At 49.5% G+C, this 19,862-nt stretch overlaps 1 protein-coding gene across 2 annotated transcripts; it reads left to right on the forward strand.

The window, feature by feature from the left end:
- Positions 1–1,066: 1,066 nt before the first annotated feature.
- On the forward strand, positions 1,067–6,304 carry LOC131087511 (zinc finger protein 586-like). 2 transcript variants are annotated; one of them, XM_058031239.1, is made up of 3 exons: positions 1,067–1,145; positions 1,332–1,998; positions 4,170–6,304. In XM_058031239.1, exons 1-3 carry the CDS (start codon positions 1,091–1,093, stop codon positions 4,342–4,344), a joined length of 897 nt encoding a protein of 298 aa, XP_057887222.1. In that variant the 5' UTR covers positions 1,067–1,090; the 3' UTR covers positions 4,345–6,304. The 2 variants fall into 2 exon arrangements, with proteins under 2 accessions (XP_057887222.1, XP_057887224.1); XM_058031241.1 differs by having other exon boundaries at positions 4,213–6,304.
- Positions 6,305–19,862: the final 13,558 nt, after the last annotated feature.

The following is a 19,862-nucleotide window of genomic DNA, read 5'->3' on the forward strand; positions in this document are numbered from 1 at the left end:
TTATAAGTTTTAGACCATTTGTATATAGAAGTTAACTGCTCAATTAATAGTTTCAAATTATGATGTTACATCTTCCTTGCTTGCTTGCCTGCTATCTTCTTTCCATGTTGTTTATGCTTTGGGCCTGAAGTTTGATGAGATTGTCCTTGAGTCTCCAGGATTGTTTTGTCTTCACCACCCTGAGAAAAGATCCCAGTAGCACTTAATATAAAGATAAAGCTGCACATCCAAACACAACAGAAAAATTTAAAACCTAAAGTATCTGTTGTCTGTGGACAGACAGACAGCAGGACAGAGCTCTCCTTTGCTTTTAGTTCGTTTTTAGCTCTCTGAGGCAGAGAAGTTCCCTGGACTGTGATTTTTCTTTTTCTTTGGAGCTGTTTAAACCTGCTCTGGACTGAACACCCAGAACACCACCAGCAGCTCCCACTGTGGCCCACCTGGCCGGGCCTGGGCCGCGGCATTTCCAGTGCTGGAGGGACTGATAAGAGACTGATAAGAGACTGAGTGAGCTGAGTTACAGCCCACAGAGAGACTTTTTGAGTTTGTCATCTATTTTGGAGTGGCAAGAGGGGTTTTTTTTAATATTGTTAATTTTTTGTGCTGGTGAATGCTTTGCCTGTTAAATAAACAGGTTTTTTCTCCTTTTCTCTGAGAAAATATTTTCTTAATCTGGTTGGGAGAGGGGCCACTTGAATTTGCTTTCTAGAGGAAAATCTTTTGGAGATTTTCTCCCAAATTTGCCCTAAACCAGGAGAGAGTGGTGGGAAGAGAGGGGAGCCCCAAGTAGCTGAACCAGAGGGAGGCTGGAGAGGGGAACCCCAAAACCCCCCAGCTTCCCTAAGCAGGACCCTGGAGAGGGGGGATCCTCAGCAGCCCTGAGACAGGGGACTACCAGAACTCCAGAGGGATAAGACTGGAAATGGGACACTCCTGATGGCTTTTTTTGATTCACTCTTGATTTTTGGAGGTTTTTGTGGACACCAGATGACTTCTAGAGATAGACTTGGGCAGGAGGAATCCCCAACCCAAGGGATTCACACCTTGTTTTTCCCCATGCCAGGATTTCCCATTCCCAAACCTTGGCTGGATGGAAGAGGAGAAGGCTGCAAGGAAGAGGAAGATGCCCCGGGACAGCCAGGCGGGTGAGGAGGAAGTCAATGCCCCTTTCCCCCTCTCTCCTGCTCCATCTCCCAGCCCAGCACGGCCCCCAGCTGCAGGACAGCCCTGCTGCCAACACCGTCCTGCTGGGGATGCACTGAGGGGATCTCCTTCCCCTTCCCTCTGGCGTGGAGGCAAATCTCATCCTCTCCTTGTCCTTCCTTTCCCAGGGAAGGAGCTGAGGATGGAGAGCAGGGAGGACAAATGCCTGTGGCAGAACATGGTGGAAGAGGCCATTTTGGGTGGCTTCACAGTGCAGGAATCCAACAGGGAGGAAAATCCCCAGAGATTCCACAGGAAGAGGGACTGCAAACCCAGCCCAGGGTGCTCTGAGGAGGAAAGACCCAGCCTGAGCCAGGAAGGTGGACAGAGCTTCAGCCAGAACTCTGAGCTGGTGGCCCATGAGCAGCTTTATGACAGCAAGAGGCCCTATGAGTGCTTGGAGTGTGGGAAGAGCTTCAGGAAGAGATTCAACCTGATCTGCCACCAGAGGATCCACACTGGGGAACGGCCCTACGCGTGCTCGGAATGTGGGATGAGCTTCAGCCACAGGTCTGATCTGGTTGTCCACCAGAGGTTCCACACTGGGGAGAGGCCCTACGAGTGTCTCCAGTGTCAGAAGAGGTTTCACACCAGCACCCACCTCCTTGTACATGAGCGGATTCACAAAGAGGAGAGGCCCTTCCGCTGCCCTGACTGCGGGATGGGCTTCAGGCACAACTCTACCCTCGTCACCCACCGGCGCATCCACACTGGGGAGAGGCCCTACGAGTGTCCCCAGTGTGGGAAGAGCTTCTCAGATCGCTCGTTCTTTACCCGACACCAACGGAGGCACCGGTAAGGGCAGCCCTGTGAGTGCCCCAAGTGCAGGAGGAGCTTCATGCACTGCTCCAGCTTCATCCCCCATGGCAGGACCCGCTTTGGTCAGAGCCCTGGTGACCCATATTCCTGGTGATCTGCATTGGGAAGATGGCTGGGTATTCTTTTGTTTTGACCCTAATTTTCTTTGGATTCATCTTCATCCCTTTAAAACAGAGAAAATTGGGGTAAAAATCAATAAATCCATCAAAGGCATCTATAGCCTCACTTTTTACATGTACTTCAGAGGAATCTGGGATTCAAGGAAATTATTGGGGGAGTTCGGGGGTTTTGGGGGTGTTTGGTTTAGTTGTCTCCCTTTCTTGGCACTCAAAGAGACAATAGGGCTTTATCTGTCACCTCAATAGCACTGAAACTACTCACTCCCAACCCAGAATTCCTTGATTCCACAGCCCCTTGGTGTGGAATGGGGTTGGAAAGGGATTGGGCGAAGTGGGTTGCAAATCAGGAGGGGTGAGGTGGGCATTGGGTGGGACAGAATGGGTGGGATGGGGTTTGGGAGGTGGGAAATTGGGGAAGTACAGCTTGGGGGCAGGGGGGTCATGATGTCCAGAAGGGGTGGGATGGGTTGGGGTTGGGACTAGGGAGGTGGGCTGGGGTCTGGAATGAGACAGCCAAAGTTTGGGGATGATGAAGGGAGGGGGAGCCCATTAGTGAGTGAGTTTTTTAATAATCCACATTCCTGAAGAGATTCTGGCTATCTTATGTTTCTGAGGCAGTTTTGGGGCACTCCCCAGCTCTTGGGGCTTTCCTGAGAGCAGCTCCATGGACCCCCATTGCCAGAGGTGGTTGCCTTGGGCACGAGCTCAGAGTTGTAGCTAGAGTCCGTTGCCTCGGTGTTGGAGAGCAGAGAAATGATGAATGGCCCCAGACATCTCCAGTGTGTGTTTGGGGTCAGGGAGAGTTCTGCATAGGTGGGGTGGTCACTGCCCCACCCCAGCCACTGCAGCCTCTGGTGCAGCCCCAAAGTGGCTGCCAAGCCCCTAGCACCCCAAAAACTCCACCTGAGAGAGGGACCAGAGCAGGTCAGGCTGTGACACGGGTGTGACACTGAAACGTCCCACGGCTCCAGAGCTCACAGCAGCTGAGATCCAAGACTGACTATGGAACTCCCTCTCTCTTTTCTCCTGACTTCCTCTTCTCAAAATCTGCATAACTTGAAGTTGGACAGGTTAGAGTGTGCTCAGTCAGTGCTTTGTCAAGTGATTTACTGTAATTCAGTGCTTTTTCAGATTTCCCAAATACCTCATTCTCTGAAGTTTGCAACTAAAATTTGTTCTCCACCCTCCTGAGAAGTTTGTTGTTTTCTCCCCTTGGTCTTCTGTCCTGCAGGCTGTGCCCCCCGTGCGTGCTGCTCCTCTGCCCTGGCCGGCTGCTCTTGCCCATCTCGCTGTGCCCCAGCATTTCTCACCCAGTGTTTCTGTGCCCTCCCTGGGCTCCCTGCACCCAGCGCTGCCGGCTCCTGGCACACAGAGCCAGGGCAGGAGCCTACCCTGCCAAGGGGCTCTGGGGCAGGGCGGGGGCTGCGATGGTTTCTGAGCTCTGCAGCTGCTCCTGGCATGGTTCCATGGAGACCGAGCACAGCAACGCTGCTGAGCATTGTCCCTGCTGAGGGTCACACACTGCCGGGGCACATTCCCTGCCTGCAGGATTGCTGAGCATTGTCCCTGCTGAGGGTCACACACTGCCGGGGCACATTCCCTGCCTGCAGGATTGCTGAGCATTGTCCCTGCTGAGGGTCACACACTGCCGGGGCACATTCCCTGCCTGCAGGATTGCTGAGCATTGTCCCTGCTGAGGGTCACACACTGCCGGGGCACATTCCCTGCCTGCAGGATTGCTGAGCATTGTCCCTGCTGAAGGTCACACACTGCCAGGGCACATTCCCTGCCTGCAGGATTCGTGCCTGACCCAAGCACTCCAGCATTGCTTTCCAACGGAACCAGGGGAAGGCCAACTGTGTGCAGCTCATGGTATTTTAGAGTGTCTAAAACTCGCTACATCATTGATCTTAAAGGTGAGATGCATTTGGAACTCATGGCATGGAGAAATAGTGCAAGATGGAAAAGGGTAGCTATTTCTATGATGGTTTCTTTCCATTTTCATTTCACTTTCACAAGCTGATTCAGTTTTACAGGAATGTTCTCTGTGACCCTGTCTGCTCTTTTCAAGAACCTTTCCTGGAGAATGAGGTCGAGCTCCTGTCACAAGATGTGGCACCACCTGCAGCTTCTCTTGGCTTTCCACACTGCGCATGCAGCAGGACTCTTGCAGCAAAGCAAGACACATGTTTGGAGAACTTGACAACTTGACTTTTCTTTTGCTGGTGGACTCGGGAGTTGTGCCATTGGTGAGGTTTTCATTGTTACTGTTCCAAGCTGAGAAAACAGGAGGTGGTACCAGGAATTGTTAGGGAGTACAAGCCTGGCTAAATGCAGATGAAGAATCTCCAGAGCCTGCAGCCACAAGTGGAGAGTTGTGTGATGATCATTCCAACCTGTCATTGGAAATCTTGACAATTATCTGGAATGTGAACATCCTCTGACAGAGGGAATTGGTTTCTGAATTCAGTGTGGATGATTCCACATCTGGTGCATAAATCAAGAGGACAATCAGTTCATTATCAGCACCAGAACAAGCTGGACCTCAGAGTAGCTGACTGAAATAATCTGGAAAGGAGAAATGCAGGGAATGACCTGGTGAACCTTGCCTGGAAGAAGGATGATCTTTTTCTAATAATTACTAATCCATTCACTCGTATTTTGGCTTTCTTAGCAAGGCCATTTGCATCCCAGATTCCCCAGGAAGTGCAAAGTCTGAGCTTGTGCAAGGGGCTGAAAGATGTCCTGTTCCTCTGCAGGGACACTCAGGCTGGAACAGGAGCCGGAGCCCTCTCTGGGGAAGCCTCCTCTGAGCTGGAATTTGTGTCGTGCTGGGAGAGGAGGAGGAGGGGGAGAAGGCTGGCGCTGTGTGGCAGGAGCAGGAGGTTTGGGCCGCAGGACATTCTGTCTGTGCCACTGCCCCGCAATGGGTGGCCGTGCCTGGGGCTCTGGGCCTGGGCCCGTGTGTGCTGAGCTCCCTGGGCTGGGCTCAGGTTCCCGCTGGGACTGGGCAGAGCCTGGGCTCAAACTGGGGGCAGCAGCAGTGCAAAACACCTCTGGACATCTGCGTTTCCTGCTGCTGGGAAGGAGCAATGAAGCGAGTTGAGAAGCTCTGGTTTCTGCTTCTCCTGGTGGATTTTTTAATTTAATTCCACACTGTGGAGGCAAAGTCTGTGAAGCCTCTGTTAGCTTACTCTATTTCAACAATGCTAGCAACAGAGCTCTGTTTAAGTGCTGCAAATGTGGCCTGTGAGGCTTTAATTCTCCTCATCTTAGTGTTCAGGGGCTGATGAGCATTCCAGTATCTGCTCATCTTTATGCCTGTGACAAAAACACTGACTTCACTGTCATGAAAGCACTGTGGGTAGCACCAACTGAAAGAGGCACTTACAGTTTTATGGATAAAATTCAGGTGGCAAGCAGAAGAGGGCCAAGAGCAGCCATGATCTGTAATTCCCAAGAAAAGGCACCAGCAGCCTCCTGCTGTCAGCTCAGGGTGAGTCAAACAGAGCTGGAAACAGTGCTGGAACCCAATCCTTTCTTCCTCTGAGGGCTGGCTCAGGGCAGCACAGGCGGGCCCTGAGCAGTCAGGGCTGTGTGTGGGTGATTGCTGCTCTGCTCCAGAATTGAGCTGGAAAAAGCCCTTGGGAGCCGAGGCAGGAGCATATGTGTGTGTGTGTCTCTGTGTGTCTGTGTGTGTGGGTGTGTCTGTGTCTGTGTCTACGTGTCTGTGTGTGTCTCTGTGTGTGTGTATGTGTCTATGTGTGTGTGTCTGTGCGTCTGTGTGTATGTGTGTCTGTGTCTGTGTGTCTGCTTTCTGTCTGAGCTGGTGCTCTCATGGCTCCTGCCCATTGGCACAAGGTTGTGTCCACCACCACCATGGACCACAACAATGACTCCTTTTCTTCATTTACTCTGTGGTGTAAATGAACTATTCTGTCTGATCATGATCAGAAAAAATCAGAGCTATATTTATATAAATTTATCTGGTATTCAATCTTTAATCCTGTAGGACAAATTGTGTAAAAGTTCAATTCCACCTGTCCAATCTTTTACACCTTTGACAAAGACTGGGGCTGGGATTGGATCCAGCTGCTCCCAGTCTCCTCTTTTAAACGGAATTTTAGAAGTCTAGCGGTCCTCCAGGGGGGGATCCATGGTGGCTATTGGGTGTCATTTCTTCATCTCATGACTCAGCAGGAGTTTCTCCAATAAAGAAATAAAGCTTTTGTCTGAAGCTCCCACTGTGTGCCCATGACAGGAACCCCTGTGAGTGTCTGGGACATCCCAGCTCTTTGGCAGCCTGTGGACTCCTGGGATGTCACCGTGGAGCCCCCGTGAGTGCCTGTGACAGACCAGTGCCTTTGCAGCCCAAGGTCTGCTGGGATGTCACCATGGAATGGCTGTGACTGCCTCTGACCACACGGCTCTTTGCCGTCCTCAGAAAGCTCTTGGAGGTCTCCATGGAGCCTCTGTCTGCCTGTGACATTTCAGCTCTGGAACAGCCTGGAGACTCTTGGAAAGTCTCCATGGAACCCCTCTGAGGGCCTGTGACAAATCTATCCTTAGCAGGCAACCATCACCAACCCCCTGTTGCTATGGGCAGTTTCCATGGCAACCATCACCAGCCCCCTGTTGCTATGGTCAGTTTCCATGGCAACCATCACCAACTCCCTGTTGCTATGGGCAGTTTCCATGGCAACCATCACCAGCCCCCTGTTGCTATGGTCAGTCCCTTGGCAGCTCCATGGAGACTCCATGTCAGGGGTGGTTGCCATGGACACCAGCTCAGGCCTGCAGCCAGAGACCGTTGCCATGGCAACCATTGGCAGACCCATCCCCAGGCTCATGGGATCCCAGAACCACAGAATTGGCTGAGCTGGGAGGGACCCATCAGGATCCTCCAGTCCAACTGCTGGCCCTGCACAGGACACCCCAACAATACCAGCCTGGGCCTGGCAGCGCTGTCCAAATGCTGCTGCAGCTCAGAGAGCCCTGGAGCTGGGACCCTTCCCTGGGGAGCCTGGGCAGGGCCCCAGCAGCCTCTGGGCAAAAACCTTTTCCTGACATCCAACCTGAGCCTGCCCCGACTCAGCTGCAGCTGTTCCCTCCACTCCTGTCCCTGGGCACCAGAGGGAAGAGGTTCCCACAGCCCCAGCCAGGGACCCGCTCCCAAGGCTGTTGCCATGGCCACCAGGGCTGGGACCAGCTGGGATGCTCGGTTTCCACGGGCCGGGATTCAGGAATGGGATTCCCCAATTTCCTGCTCCCGCTAAAACCACGCTGCCACTCGCTGCCCTCCCGCCTCCCATGGAAAGCACAAAAGGCAAAGATCCCAGGCTGGGATAAGAACAATTTATTGGGAACAGCAGTAAGATAAGGAACAAATGGAACAGAAACAATGTTGACAACAGAAGGGATAAATAAAACTGTTTACAGGAAAAACTAAAACAGAACTCACTGGGTCTTCCTGGCCACAATTTCCCCTTCCAGGAAAGGACACCCTTCTTCTCAGGGAGAGAAAGAGTCCCTTTTCCTGCCCCTGGCAATGATCTGAGGTGGGAGTGAATGTAATGACACATCCATGGCCAGACCCTCATGTTTTTCAATGCCACATCATGTCACTGGGAGGGGCAGGACAAGGGACAGGTGTCTTCCCCACATAGATCACAGGGAAAATGGATCACCAGGGGTCTTCACAACATGGATCCTCTAATGATGGATGAAGTTGGGGCAGTGCACAAAAATCCTCCTGCACTTGGCACACCAGCAGGCCTTCCCTTACCGGTGCCTCCATTGGTGACTGGTCAAGGCAGAGCTCTGGGTGAAGTTCTTCACACACTGGGGACACTCGTAGGGCCTCTCCCCAGTGTGGATGTGCCGGTGGGTGATGAGGTTGGTGTTGTGCTTGAAGCCCTTCCCGCATTCAGGGCAGTGGAAGGGCCTTTTCCCAGTGTGAATCTGCTGGGGGCAGAGATGAGAGCTGATCCGAAACCTCTTCTGACACTCAAGACACTCATAAGGCTTCTCCCCAGTGTGTATACGTTGGTGGGTGAGGAGGTGGGAGCTGCAGCTGAAGCCCTTCCCACATTCCCCACACTCGTAGGGCCATTCCCCAGTGTGGATCATCTAGTGGCTGATCAGGGTGCTGCTCTGCCTGAAGCTCTTCCCACACTCCAAGCACTTGTGGGGCTTCTCCCCATGATGAAGCTGCTCATGGAGCACCAGCTCTGAGCTCTGGCTGAAGCTCTGTCCACCTTCCTGGCACAGGGTGGGTCTTTCCTCCTCAGAGCAACCTGGGCTGGGTTTTCAGCCCCTCCTCCTGCAGGATCTCTGGGGATTTTCCTCCCCAGTGGAATTCTGCACTGTGGAGTCACTCAAAATGGCCTCTTCCACAAGGTTTTTCCATGGAGATTTTTCCTCCCTGGTCTCCATCCTCAGCTCCTTGCCTGGGGGAGGAAGGACAAGGAGAGGATGGGATTTGCCTCCGTGCCAGAGGGAAGGGGAAGAAGATTCCCCCAGTGCATCCCTGGCAGGATGGGGTTGGCAGCAGGGCTGTCCTGCAGCCAGGGGCTGCACTGGGCGATGGAGCAGGAGAGAGGGGGAAAGGGGCACTGAATTCCTCCTCACCTTCCTGAGTGTCCTGAGGCATCTTCCTTTTCCTTGCAGCCTCTTCCATCTGATCAAGATTTGAGAATGGAAAATCCTGTTTTGGGAGAAAAACAAGGGATGAGAACATTGATTTTTATACTGGTTTGAAGGCAAACCTGAGGGAGAGTCTAAACCAGAATTACAATTTAAAAAGAAAATGAAGATCAAGGCAATGATACAGAAACGCTGCCTTAAATGGCAGAGTCAGGACATAAGCTGACACCCTGCTGGTCAGGGTGCTGGCAACAGTCACATTAAATGGTGGCTGCAGTCCTTTTGGAGTGATGAACGTGATTCTATCGAAGCAGTGATCCTGTAGAAGGGTCTGGTCTTCCTCTGGAGGTCCAGTGGTGGTTCTGGAGCTCTTGTCCTCTGGGAATCCAGTAGGCAAGGTGCTCCTGGTGTTGAAAGCCTCAGCTTATATCCAAGTAGGAATGCTTGGATCCTCCCCCTGGGCGGGACATCCCACAATGGGATGATGGAATTTTATCAGTCCTGCAGTGACACTCAATGGCCCATTCACAGAAGATATCTCCCCTGGAGGGTGTTATCAGGGGTGAGTCATGGAAGAGATAAAGAACACTGCCCCACCTGTTTATAGTTGTTAATGAAATGGTGATTGAAAACATGCATTTGGTTACATCTTACATTGCAACCTGAAACAGTGGGGTAATCCCTGCTCAGGGGGTGAACACCACCCCCCTTACCCAAACTGGCTCAGGTGTAAAACCCCCACCCTGGGAAGGCCACACACACAGAGGACAATATCACACTTGCCCCGCTCCAGGGGACATCTCTGTCCCTGTCACTCCCTTGCCCGCCCCTCTTTTCTCTTTCACAGACTGGGAGGCTTTGCCAAATGTCAGAATAATTTGTCTCTTTGTCCCTGTTACCTTTGTGAACACCTACACAGAGCTTTACCTTCCTTTTCGTTATCTGAATTCGGCCAAATTTCCACATTTCTTTTATCAGAATGTGCCAGCAGCTGAGCTGGAGCTGTGCAGGACTAATGGAACTTGGAATTGCCACATATTTGCTTCCTTTGTCAGTTTATTAAAGTTTGGGGGTTTTTTGCATTTCCAGAAAAAGTGTCCTGTGGTAAGAGCAAATTCAAGGCATTTTTTTAGGGTTAAATTTGATTTCTGACCAGAAACAACTTTAAATTGTCCAGTGCCCAGAGGATGCTCAAGGGGTCTCTGAGCCTCTCATACAGGGAGATGCTTGGGAGGGGCGGGAGGGAGTTTTCCCTGTCCCTGTCACCCCAGGCAATTCTCCCGGGGATCTCTGGATGCCGAATTTTGCCCCAAACAGGCAGAGTGACTGCCTAATCAGACTCAGCTTGAGTCAATTAAGCAGGAGGTATTTTTATTAACGACGCGTCGGAGAAATCACAAAATGGATTTCTGAGTTCACATAGCAAAAGCAAGCCTTATATACAATTTTGGGTATAGGATTACATCAGATCAGATACATAATCATGCATATTCATATGGGGCATGGTGTAGGCGGAGCGTGGGCGGAGCGTAGGTGGAGACATCTCTTTTGGGGAATTTTCAGGTGGTCGTTCCTGTTGCCTTCATCATAGACGGGGTCTTTCCGATGAGTCTTCCTCTTTAAACTTTTGAACTCCTTTCCTAATTTGGTCAATTCCCGGTGTATTTGGCTTAGATCCCGTGGCTTGGCAAAACCCTTAGGGTCGTTTCGACATTGCTGGCTCTACACCTGCTTAGCCCATTAGTTTCTCCTATACCTATCTCTTCCCCTGTCATGATGCTCTACCTCTTATCTAATTTGTTGCTCTGTTTTCCTAGTGCTGTGCTTTCTCCGTGTGTTCTAGTGCTAGGCCCTTCTTTACATGCCTCTCATTCCATGTTTTAACCCATTACTTCTGGAAGGCTATCTGCTTTAGGGCTTCATTTCCCCCCTTTTTCTTGTAACTTACGAATTCTTTCGTCAAGTTCTGGTTCCACAGGACGCTGATAGGTTCGTACCATTGCCCAAATCATTTGGGTCCTTTTTCATTATGCTCCTTAGTCTCCGCTACAAACGTTTGTAAGAGTTAGTAATAACAAAGCTACAATTACTATTAGCATTGGGTGCACCAGGTAATGGAAGACCTGTGTAGCTGTTGGGGAATATCTTGTAAAGATGTCCTACCAGTGATGCTGGCCTACTTGTTCTACTTCAGTCAGGACATTCTTTATTCTTTTTGAATTGTGTTCTATCTGCCATACCATTCGTTTAGTTGTTTGATTCACCTTTTGCACCAATTTCTTTACTTCAGGGTGTGCAAGCATTGCTTTGAGAATCTTGACGTCCATCCCTATTTGTAAAGGTTTGAGGTGGAGTCGGGGTCATGATGTCTAGCTGTCAATTTTGTTTCTTTTGGCGCTCTCGTTGCTTGATGTGAATTTGTTCTACCCGTAAAATAACCTTTTCTAGTTCAGTGTCTAAATCTCTTTGTTTTTTTTTTTTTTTTTAAAGGGTCCAATTTGGTCACTTGTTAGTGGATGTCGTGGGACAGAAGAATAGCAACGGGTTGATAAAACCTTAGACATCCACTAACAAGTTTCAAACAATATTGTAACCAGCGGTGTACTTTCCAATGGCACCACCCTAATACAATTTGTTCGGGAGCTTCAAACAATTCCCTAGCCTCTAAAATGGGTCTGTTGGCGAATTTCTCTAAGGCCAAATAGTGGTTGTTTTCCCTTGCTTCTTTGTAGCTACACTCATAACACTGGAGGTCTAGTAAACAACTTTGTACGTTCCAAAATTTTCTATCACAACCTCCACAAAGAAATCCAATTAGTCCCACACAATGTGCTTGGCAAAGTTGGGTTTCATCAGGGTCACATCCATCTTAATGTGGCTGAACTGCCGCAGCTGGGAGCGGGGATCCCGTAACGTGACGCCCGGCAGAGGCTCCAAGGGAATGAGGAAAGCTCGTTCCTTTAGCTCCCTCTCCGAGTCCTCTTTATCATCATCCAGCCCTTTCTGCTTGACCTTCACTCTGGCGTGGGCGTGGTGCAAATCCAGCTTGGCCCCAGCCAGGGAGGGGCCGGGATGGGCGCCCTCGCTGACCTTGTGCATCCGCGGATCACGGGCCAGCCGGGGATCCAGGGACGTCGACTCCGAACCACGGTGAAGGTAGTCAGCAGCACTTGGAAAGGTCCTTCCTACTTTTCTTGTAGGGGTTTTCCTAAAAGGTTCTTAACATACACCCAATCACCGGGGTTAAACGGATGCAATTTACAATCAGGTTGCTTAGGTTGGTACTCGATCATCACAGTAGCATTTTTATCAAACTGTTTCCCCACCACAATTACATAATCGTAAATGTATTGATTACTGATCTGGTCTATGACATCTCTATTTACAGCTTGCATAGCATAAGGTCTACCATACAAAATTTCAAAAGGACTTAACTTTTCCTTCGATCTTGGCTTGACTCTCAGTCTCAGCAGAGCAATAGGTAAAGCTTGATACCACTGCAAATTAGTCTCTTGGCATATTTTAGCAATTTGCTGTTTGATAAGATGATTCATCTTTTCTACTTGCCCACTGGCCTGTGGACGGTAGGGCGTGTGCAATTGCCATTTGATTTGTAATGCTTTGCTTATTGCTCTCACTACTTTTGCACAGAAATGTGTACCTCTATCCGAAGAAATGCTCTTCGGTACCCCAAACCGTGGAATAATTTCATTCAACAGTACTCTAGTTACCTCTCTTTCCTTATTTGTCCTATAGGGGAATGCTTCAGGCCACCCAGAAAATGTGTCAGTTAATACCAACAAGTACCAAAACCCCCCTTTTCTTGGGAGTTCAGAAAAATCAATTTGCCATACCTCACCTGGGAATTTACCTCGGTTTATGGCTCCTTGGTGTACTTTGGTTCCTGTATTCGGGTTGTTCTTCAGACACCCGTTCACACTGGGATGTAACGTGTTTTATAGTAGTAAATAATTTTGGTCCTGCTATTCTGGTCTGCAAATATTGGTAAAGCGAATCTAGGCCCCAATGGGCCTTCTCATGTTCTGCCTTCACAAACTGCCACATCACGTTTCCTGGTATCACTAACTGTCCTGTTTCTAATTGACCTCAACTATTTTCTAGTATTTTGCCCTTATTCCTTTGAATCCACTTATGATCTGATTCTTGGTAATTTGGCTGGATATTGATATCCAGCTCCCCTGGTATTAGGGCTGCTATTTCCGCTTCCCTATTTCTTGTGGCCGCCAATTTAGCTTCTGTATCTGCCTTCCTGTTCCCTATTTCTGGAATAGTATTGCCTTTCAAATGCCCCTTGCAATGCATTATGGCCACCTGTGTTGGGAGTTGGACCGCTTCCAGCAGTCGCAGAACCTCCTCTGCATGTTTGACTGCTTTTCCTTGTGTAGTCAACAGTCCTCTTTCTTTCCAGATGGCTCCATGAGCATGTACAACAGAAAAGGCATATTTAGTCTGTCCATATATTAATTTGCATGTTCTCTGCTAATTCCAGGGCTCGGGTCAGAGCTATCAGCTCTGCCTTTTGAGCTGAAGTCCCTGCAGGCAGGGGGTTTGACTCAATTACCCTCTCTGTAGTGGTGACTGCATAGCCAGCCATTCTTACTCCTTGCTTCACGAAGCTGCTGCCATCTGAGAACCAGTTGTCCGCGTCTTCAAACGGCTCTTCTTTGAGATCTGGGCGACTGGAGTAGACGGCTTCAATTGTTTCCAGGCAGTCATGTTCGATGGGTTCTGCTGGGGCTCTTCCTTCTAAGAATGAAGCTGGGTTCACAATATTAGTTACCTGAATGGTTACATCATCTGATTCAGCTAGGATGGCCTGGTACTTTAAGAATCTGGAAGGCGACAACCAATGGTTGCCTTTCTGTTCCAGCACAGCTGACACAGTGTGGGATACTAACACAGTCATCTTTTGGCCCAGCGTGAGCTTACTGGCCTCTTCTATGTTAATTATCACTGCAGCCACTGCCCTCAGACAGCCTGGCCATCCTTTACTTACTTCATCCAATCGCTTGGAGAAGTAGGCCACAGCTCTCTTGTGTGTTCCCAACTGCTGTGCTAGGACTCCTAGGGCCATCCCTTGCCGCTCATGGGAAAATAGCCAGAATGGTTTTGACACATCTGGGAGACCTAAGGCTGGTGCTCTCATCAGCTCCCGCTTCAGCCTCTTAAAGGCCCCTTCCGCCTCAGGAGTCCAAACTAGGACATTCTTGGTTTCCTTTAGCAAATCATACAGTGGTTTAGCGAGTATCCCATACTGGTAGATCCATAGCCGACACCAACCTGTCATCCCCAGAAAGGCGCGCAGGTCTCTCACCGTCTCTGGTTTGGGCATCTGGCAGATGGCCTCTTTCCTGGCTGCTCCCAGGGATCGCTGTCCTCTGGAGATTTCGTATCCCAGGTACACCACTTCCTTTTGCACCAGTTGTGCTTTCTGTTGAGAGACTCGATATCCACTTAAACCCAAGAAATTCAACAAGGAAATAGTCCATTCAATGCATTCTTCCTCCGTCACTGTCGCTATTAGGAGGTCGTCTACGTACTGCAGGAGGGCGCCATCTCCCGGTGGCCCTTCCCATTGTTCTAATTCTTTGGCTAACTGATTCCCAAAGATTGTGGGCGAGTTAGACCAGCCTTGGGGCAACCGTGTCCAGGTAAGTTGGGTCTTTCTCCCCCTATCTACTGATTCCCACTCAAAGGCAAAAATCCTTTGACTCTCGGGGGCTAAGGGAAGGCAGAAGAATGCGTCTTTCAAATCTAATACGGTGAACCAGGCCAGGCTATCCTTTAGCCTAGTTAAAAGCGTATATGGATTAGCAACCACCGGGTGTAATGTCTTGGTTATTTCGTTTACTGCCCTCAGATCCTGAACGAGCCTATATGTTCCATTAGGTTTCTTTACTGGCAGGATTGGTGTATTAAAATCCGATTCGCATTCTATCAATAACCCCAGTTCTAAAAACCTTTTGATTATGGGCTCAATCCCCTCCTTTCTCCTATCTTCAGAGGGTATTGTTTTCTTACCACTGGTCTTGCCCCGACCTTAAGTTCGACAACAATCGGTGTCGCTCGTTTTGATTTTCCAGGTATATCCGTAGCCCATACTAATGGATAAGTCTTGCTCAGGATTCGCTCGAAGTTGTGGTTCTCAGGTTTGGGTTCCACACAACTGATTGTTAGGCTTAGGGCTGTAATCAGTTGTTCATCGTTTACTTGAAATTCCAATTTGTCTTTGTTGAACTTTATTATGGCTCCCAGGTTTTCCAATAGGTCTCTTCCCAATAAGGGCTTTGGCGAATTTGGTAAATACAGGAAATGATGAATTCCCATTTGTTTCCCAATTTTGTATTTAATGGGTTTCAAAAAGTAAGCTTTTTCTGGTTGGCCTGTTGCTCCCACAACTTGTACAAATTCATCACTTTTAGGTACCAATTCCTGATTTAAAACCGAAAAAGTTGCTCCCGTATCAATTAAAAAGCTCAATTCCTTTTTACCTTCCCCTAGCTCCATTTTAACCAGTGGGTCTGCTAGGGTACGGCCCACCGGTCCCCGTCATTCACTATCCTGATGTGTGGTGGTGGTAGTGGCCATAACCCTCAGTTGGGGACATTCTCGCCTCCAGTGCCCCATCTGTAGGCAGTGCGCACATTGATTTGGCCCTACCCTAGTGGGGTGGGGCTGGAGTCTTCCTCCCCTTCCCATTGGGTTGCCTCTACCCCTTCCTCGAGTTCCAGGTTCCGGGTAACCTGTCTTTTGAGCTGCCACTGCTACAGCCACCACTCGAGCTATCCTCCTGTCTTCCTTTTTCTTCTCTTCTGCTTCTCTATTATTGTATACCTTCCATGCCTCGTTTAGCAGTGTCTCTAGGTTTTTGTTTGCTGGATGCTCAAGCTTTTGTAACTTCTTCCTGATGTCTGGGTTACTCTGTCCCATCATTAACCCTAGCAAGTGCTGTTTCCCTTCTTCTGTTGCCGGGTCTAGGGGTGTGTATTGTCTCATTGCCGCCCTGAGTCTGTCCAAAAACTCCGATGGGGTCTCATCCTTTCCCTGCCTGATGTTATATAGCACTGACCAGTTGATAGCCTTAGGGATTGCATTACGCAAGCCCATCGCTATCAGTTTCCTATACTGCACTAACCGTTGATAATGATCCGCGTTACCTGGGTCCCATTCTGGTTTACTGCTGGGAAAATTATCTTCTATTCTCCCCGGTAACACTCGAGCATGTTGTCTCCCTGTTTCCAACACAAGCTCCCTTTCTGTATCTGTCAGCTCCGACAGCATCACTTCTCCCAATCAATATCTAAATTCTTCGCCATTAGTTCAAATCTCTTTGCTACTCCCTCCGGATTTCTCCTAAAATTTTTTGCTTCATCCCTCCAATTGTTCAAATCACTTGTCGAGAATGGCACCCTTTACTCTAGTCTTTTCCCCTACCATTGGCATAATTTGTCGGAGAGGAGCTATCGTATGGTTCCCCTCCTCTCTTCGTTTTGCTTCCCCCCGTGCCACAGATCTGGTATAATACGAGTGACTGGTCCTTGCCCCGGGGTCCTCTTCCTGTGCCTCTATGTCCAGTTCCTCATTTTCACCTCCTATCTCTATTACACAGTCCGTCCGACTCCCGTCCTGGGTCTGTCGTCCCCCTAATATCTGTTGACTCCTATCCTGCCCCGGGCTACTACCCCTCTCGTCCTCTGCTGCTTTCCCATCTCTTTTATCCTCTATCTGTATTATTATACTCAGTCTCTGCGAGTTGTTCTCTGTCTCCTTTTCGCATGTCACATTACCACTCCCCTTACTATATTTTAATTTAGAGACGTCGCCCCCCAATGAGTCGCTCTTGTCCCTAGCCTTTGGTGTGCTGGTTTCCATTCTGCAAGCACCAGTCCTTGGTGTGCTAGCTTCCATTCTACAGTCACCCCCATTTCTGGATGTGTTACTATCCCCATATGGACTGAGCTCGGGCGGGCTGCGTGTCTCCCCCCGGCTCTCTACTCCCGACGGACTGCCTTCTTCCCTTTCGAGTTCCAGTCTGGGTGGGCTGTCAGCATAGCTCCCCAACCCCTGTGGGCTACCTGGTCCCTGAGGGCTGCCCTTTCCCTCGCTAATCCCCGATTTTGATGGGCTACCCTCCTCCCAGCCATTGTCTAGCTTCTGAGGGCTGCATCCAAACTTAGATTTCCACCACTGCTCCAATTCCTTTAATGGGCTAGGATCCCCCTGTTCCTCTTTTGGTCTGGGAAGGGGTCCTTCCCGCCCTGGAGCGAATGGATGGTATTCCCACAAGCTTATTTCGCTCTCCTTTCCACTATCTCTCCTTGTTAACTTGAGACACTGCTGTCCAATACTGCATGCATCACAGCAACGGTCCTTTGACTTCGGACCCTTCTTATCTCTTTCCAAAGCCAATACTAGGGGGTCCTGAGGGGCTACATTAATTCCACATTCCTTTTGCCACTCAGGTTTATTCCTTAGGGTGAAAAACATGTCTGCGTATATTACCTCATCCCATTTATTGAGCCGCCGGAGGAAGAGCATAAGTTGTAAAATGGTATTATAATTAGTTGTCCCCTCCGGTGGCCATTTTTCTCCGTCATCAAGACGGTACAGGGGCCACCATTGTGTACAATACTTAAGAAGTGTCTTTTTACTTATGTTTCCCCCTGGAATCCCTCCCAGGTCCTTCCAGTGTTTTAGGATACATCCTAAGGGGGTTTTCATATTTATATCTTTACTCTGTTGGCTTCCCATGGCTATTCTCTGTATTCGTGCTCTTTTCCACAAGTACTGTATGCCAATATACTTTAACACTTCATTCACACAATTTCCATTCGCTTCGTCTGGCTTTTCGCGAAGGACAGGAAATGCGGATCGGGACTCCGCTCTCGTTTCGCAGCGATGCTGCGTCTCACTCACTCCACACACACACACCCGTACAGTGAAAGGTTCCTACCTTATGGTCTTATGTCAGAACAGACTGTTTTACCGGGTTTGGTCACAAGAGGTCGCCGATAGACCGTGAAATACCGGGTTCCCAAGTTCATGCACATACATTTCCAATCTGTTTACATAGAAAGTAATAAAAGCGTCCCCTATAAGATTTTACAACGGACACATAAAACAAACACATAAAACCACCAATTAACACATCTTTCTCCTGCTCTCAAAGAACAGTAGGCAATCTCCCATACAGCAAAACAAACCAAAGATACCAAGTTCAACTCTTCTCTACCATAACCTAGTCATTTCCTTTTGTACTCTTTTTACGGGACTTTAACCCGCGTTTACGGGACTTTAACCCGCTTTTACGGGACTTTAACCCGTATTTACGGGACTTTAACCCGTGTTTACGGGACTTTAACCCGTTTTTACAGGACTTTAACCCGTGTTTACGGGACTTTAACCCGTTTTTACGGGACTTTAACCCGTGTTTACGGGACTTTAACCCGTGTTTACGGGACTTTAACCCGTATTTACGGGACTTTAACCCGTAAAATCAGGGATTTTTACCGAGGCGTCCTTCCGGCTTACCCTGCGAGCGGTCACGTCTGACCCTCGTTTCCCAAACACAGCGCTTTATCCCAAAACCAACAAACAATTCAAATACCTCTTAAAGCCAATAGGCAATTAAAATACCTCTTAATTGAGCAGGAGATGCAGCCAGCGTCCATCCGAGAGCACCGGTCCAGGGAAGGAGCTTCTCCCGATGAAAAGCCGTCAGGGGCGCCCAGAAGACCCCGGCCCCGGACCCGGCTCGGGAGAGGACCCTTAAGGCTTGGATCTCCTGTCTGGTGCCATATCTCCTGGCTGGCTCGCCAGAAATGATGCCGAATTTTGCCCCAAACAGGCAGAGTGACTGCCTAATCAGACTCAGCTTGAGTCAATTAAGCAGGAGGTATTTTTATTAACGACGCGTCGGAGAAATCACAAAATGGATTTCTGAGTTCACATAGCAAAAGCAAGCCTTATATACAATTTTGGGTATAGGATTACATCAGATCAGATACATAATCATGCATATTCATATGGGGCGTGGTGTAGGCGGAGCGTGGGCGGAGCGTAGGTGGAGATATCTCTTTTGGGGAATTTTCAGGTGGTCGTTCCTGTTGCCTTCATCATAGACGGGGTCTTTCCGATGAGTCTTCCTCTTTAAACTTTTGAACTCCTTTCCTAATTTGGTCAATTCCCGGTGTATTTGGCTTAGATCCCGTGGCTTGGCAAAACCCTTAGGGTCGTTTCGACATTGCTGGCTCTACACCTGCTTAGCCCATTAGTTTCTCCTATACCTATCTCTTCCCCTGTCATGATGCTCTACCTCTTATCTAATTTGTTGCTCTGTTTTCCTAGTGCTGTGCTTTCTCCGTGTGTTCTAGTGCTAGGCCCTTCTTTACATGCCTCTCATTCCATGTTTTAACCCATTACTTCTGGAAGGCTATCTGCTTTAGGGCTTCACTCTGTCATTCTCACCCCAGGGAATGCCTAGGGGGTCTCCCTCCCTCTCACCTCTGTGCCAGGGGGTGCTCAGGGCAGTCTCTGTCCCTCTCAGCCCAGGGGATGCTCAGGGGTCCCTGTCCCCTCACCCTGGGGGATGCTCGGGGATCTCCATCCCTCTGGCCTCAGGCAATGCCTGTGCAGGGCTGGGGACCAGGGGCTCTGTGTACCTCTCACTGCTGTGGGTGCTAAGGGCTGGGGGGGCTCTCCGACCTTCTCACACCTGGGGAGGCCAGGGGGGTCTCTGTCCCTCTCAGCCTGTCGGTTTCTCGGCTGTTTAGGTGGCCTGGAAAGGCCCAGGGTTGCCTTGGACAGCCCGGCACTTCAAAGGACGAGGAGAGACTTCTGATCTTTTCTCGGTCTAGGTGTTTATTAATTGTTTATCTAAAAGATTTTCTTTCAGCCCAACAGAGGTCTGCACAGCAAGCCAGCCATGAGCACACTGAGAGCCCCCAGGGCGGTCACTTATCTTTATACCCGAAATTACGTATACAATATTTATAATTTTTCCCCAATACCTTCTACCCTTATTAACCGGTGCTCTTCTAGTAATGACCAATCCCA

Source organism: Melospiza georgiana, chromosome 10, assembly GCF_028018845.1.
Source record: "Melospiza georgiana isolate bMelGeo1 chromosome 10, bMelGeo1.pri, whole genome shotgun sequence".
NCBI lineage: Eukaryota > Metazoa > Chordata > Aves > Passeriformes > Passerellidae > Melospiza > Melospiza georgiana.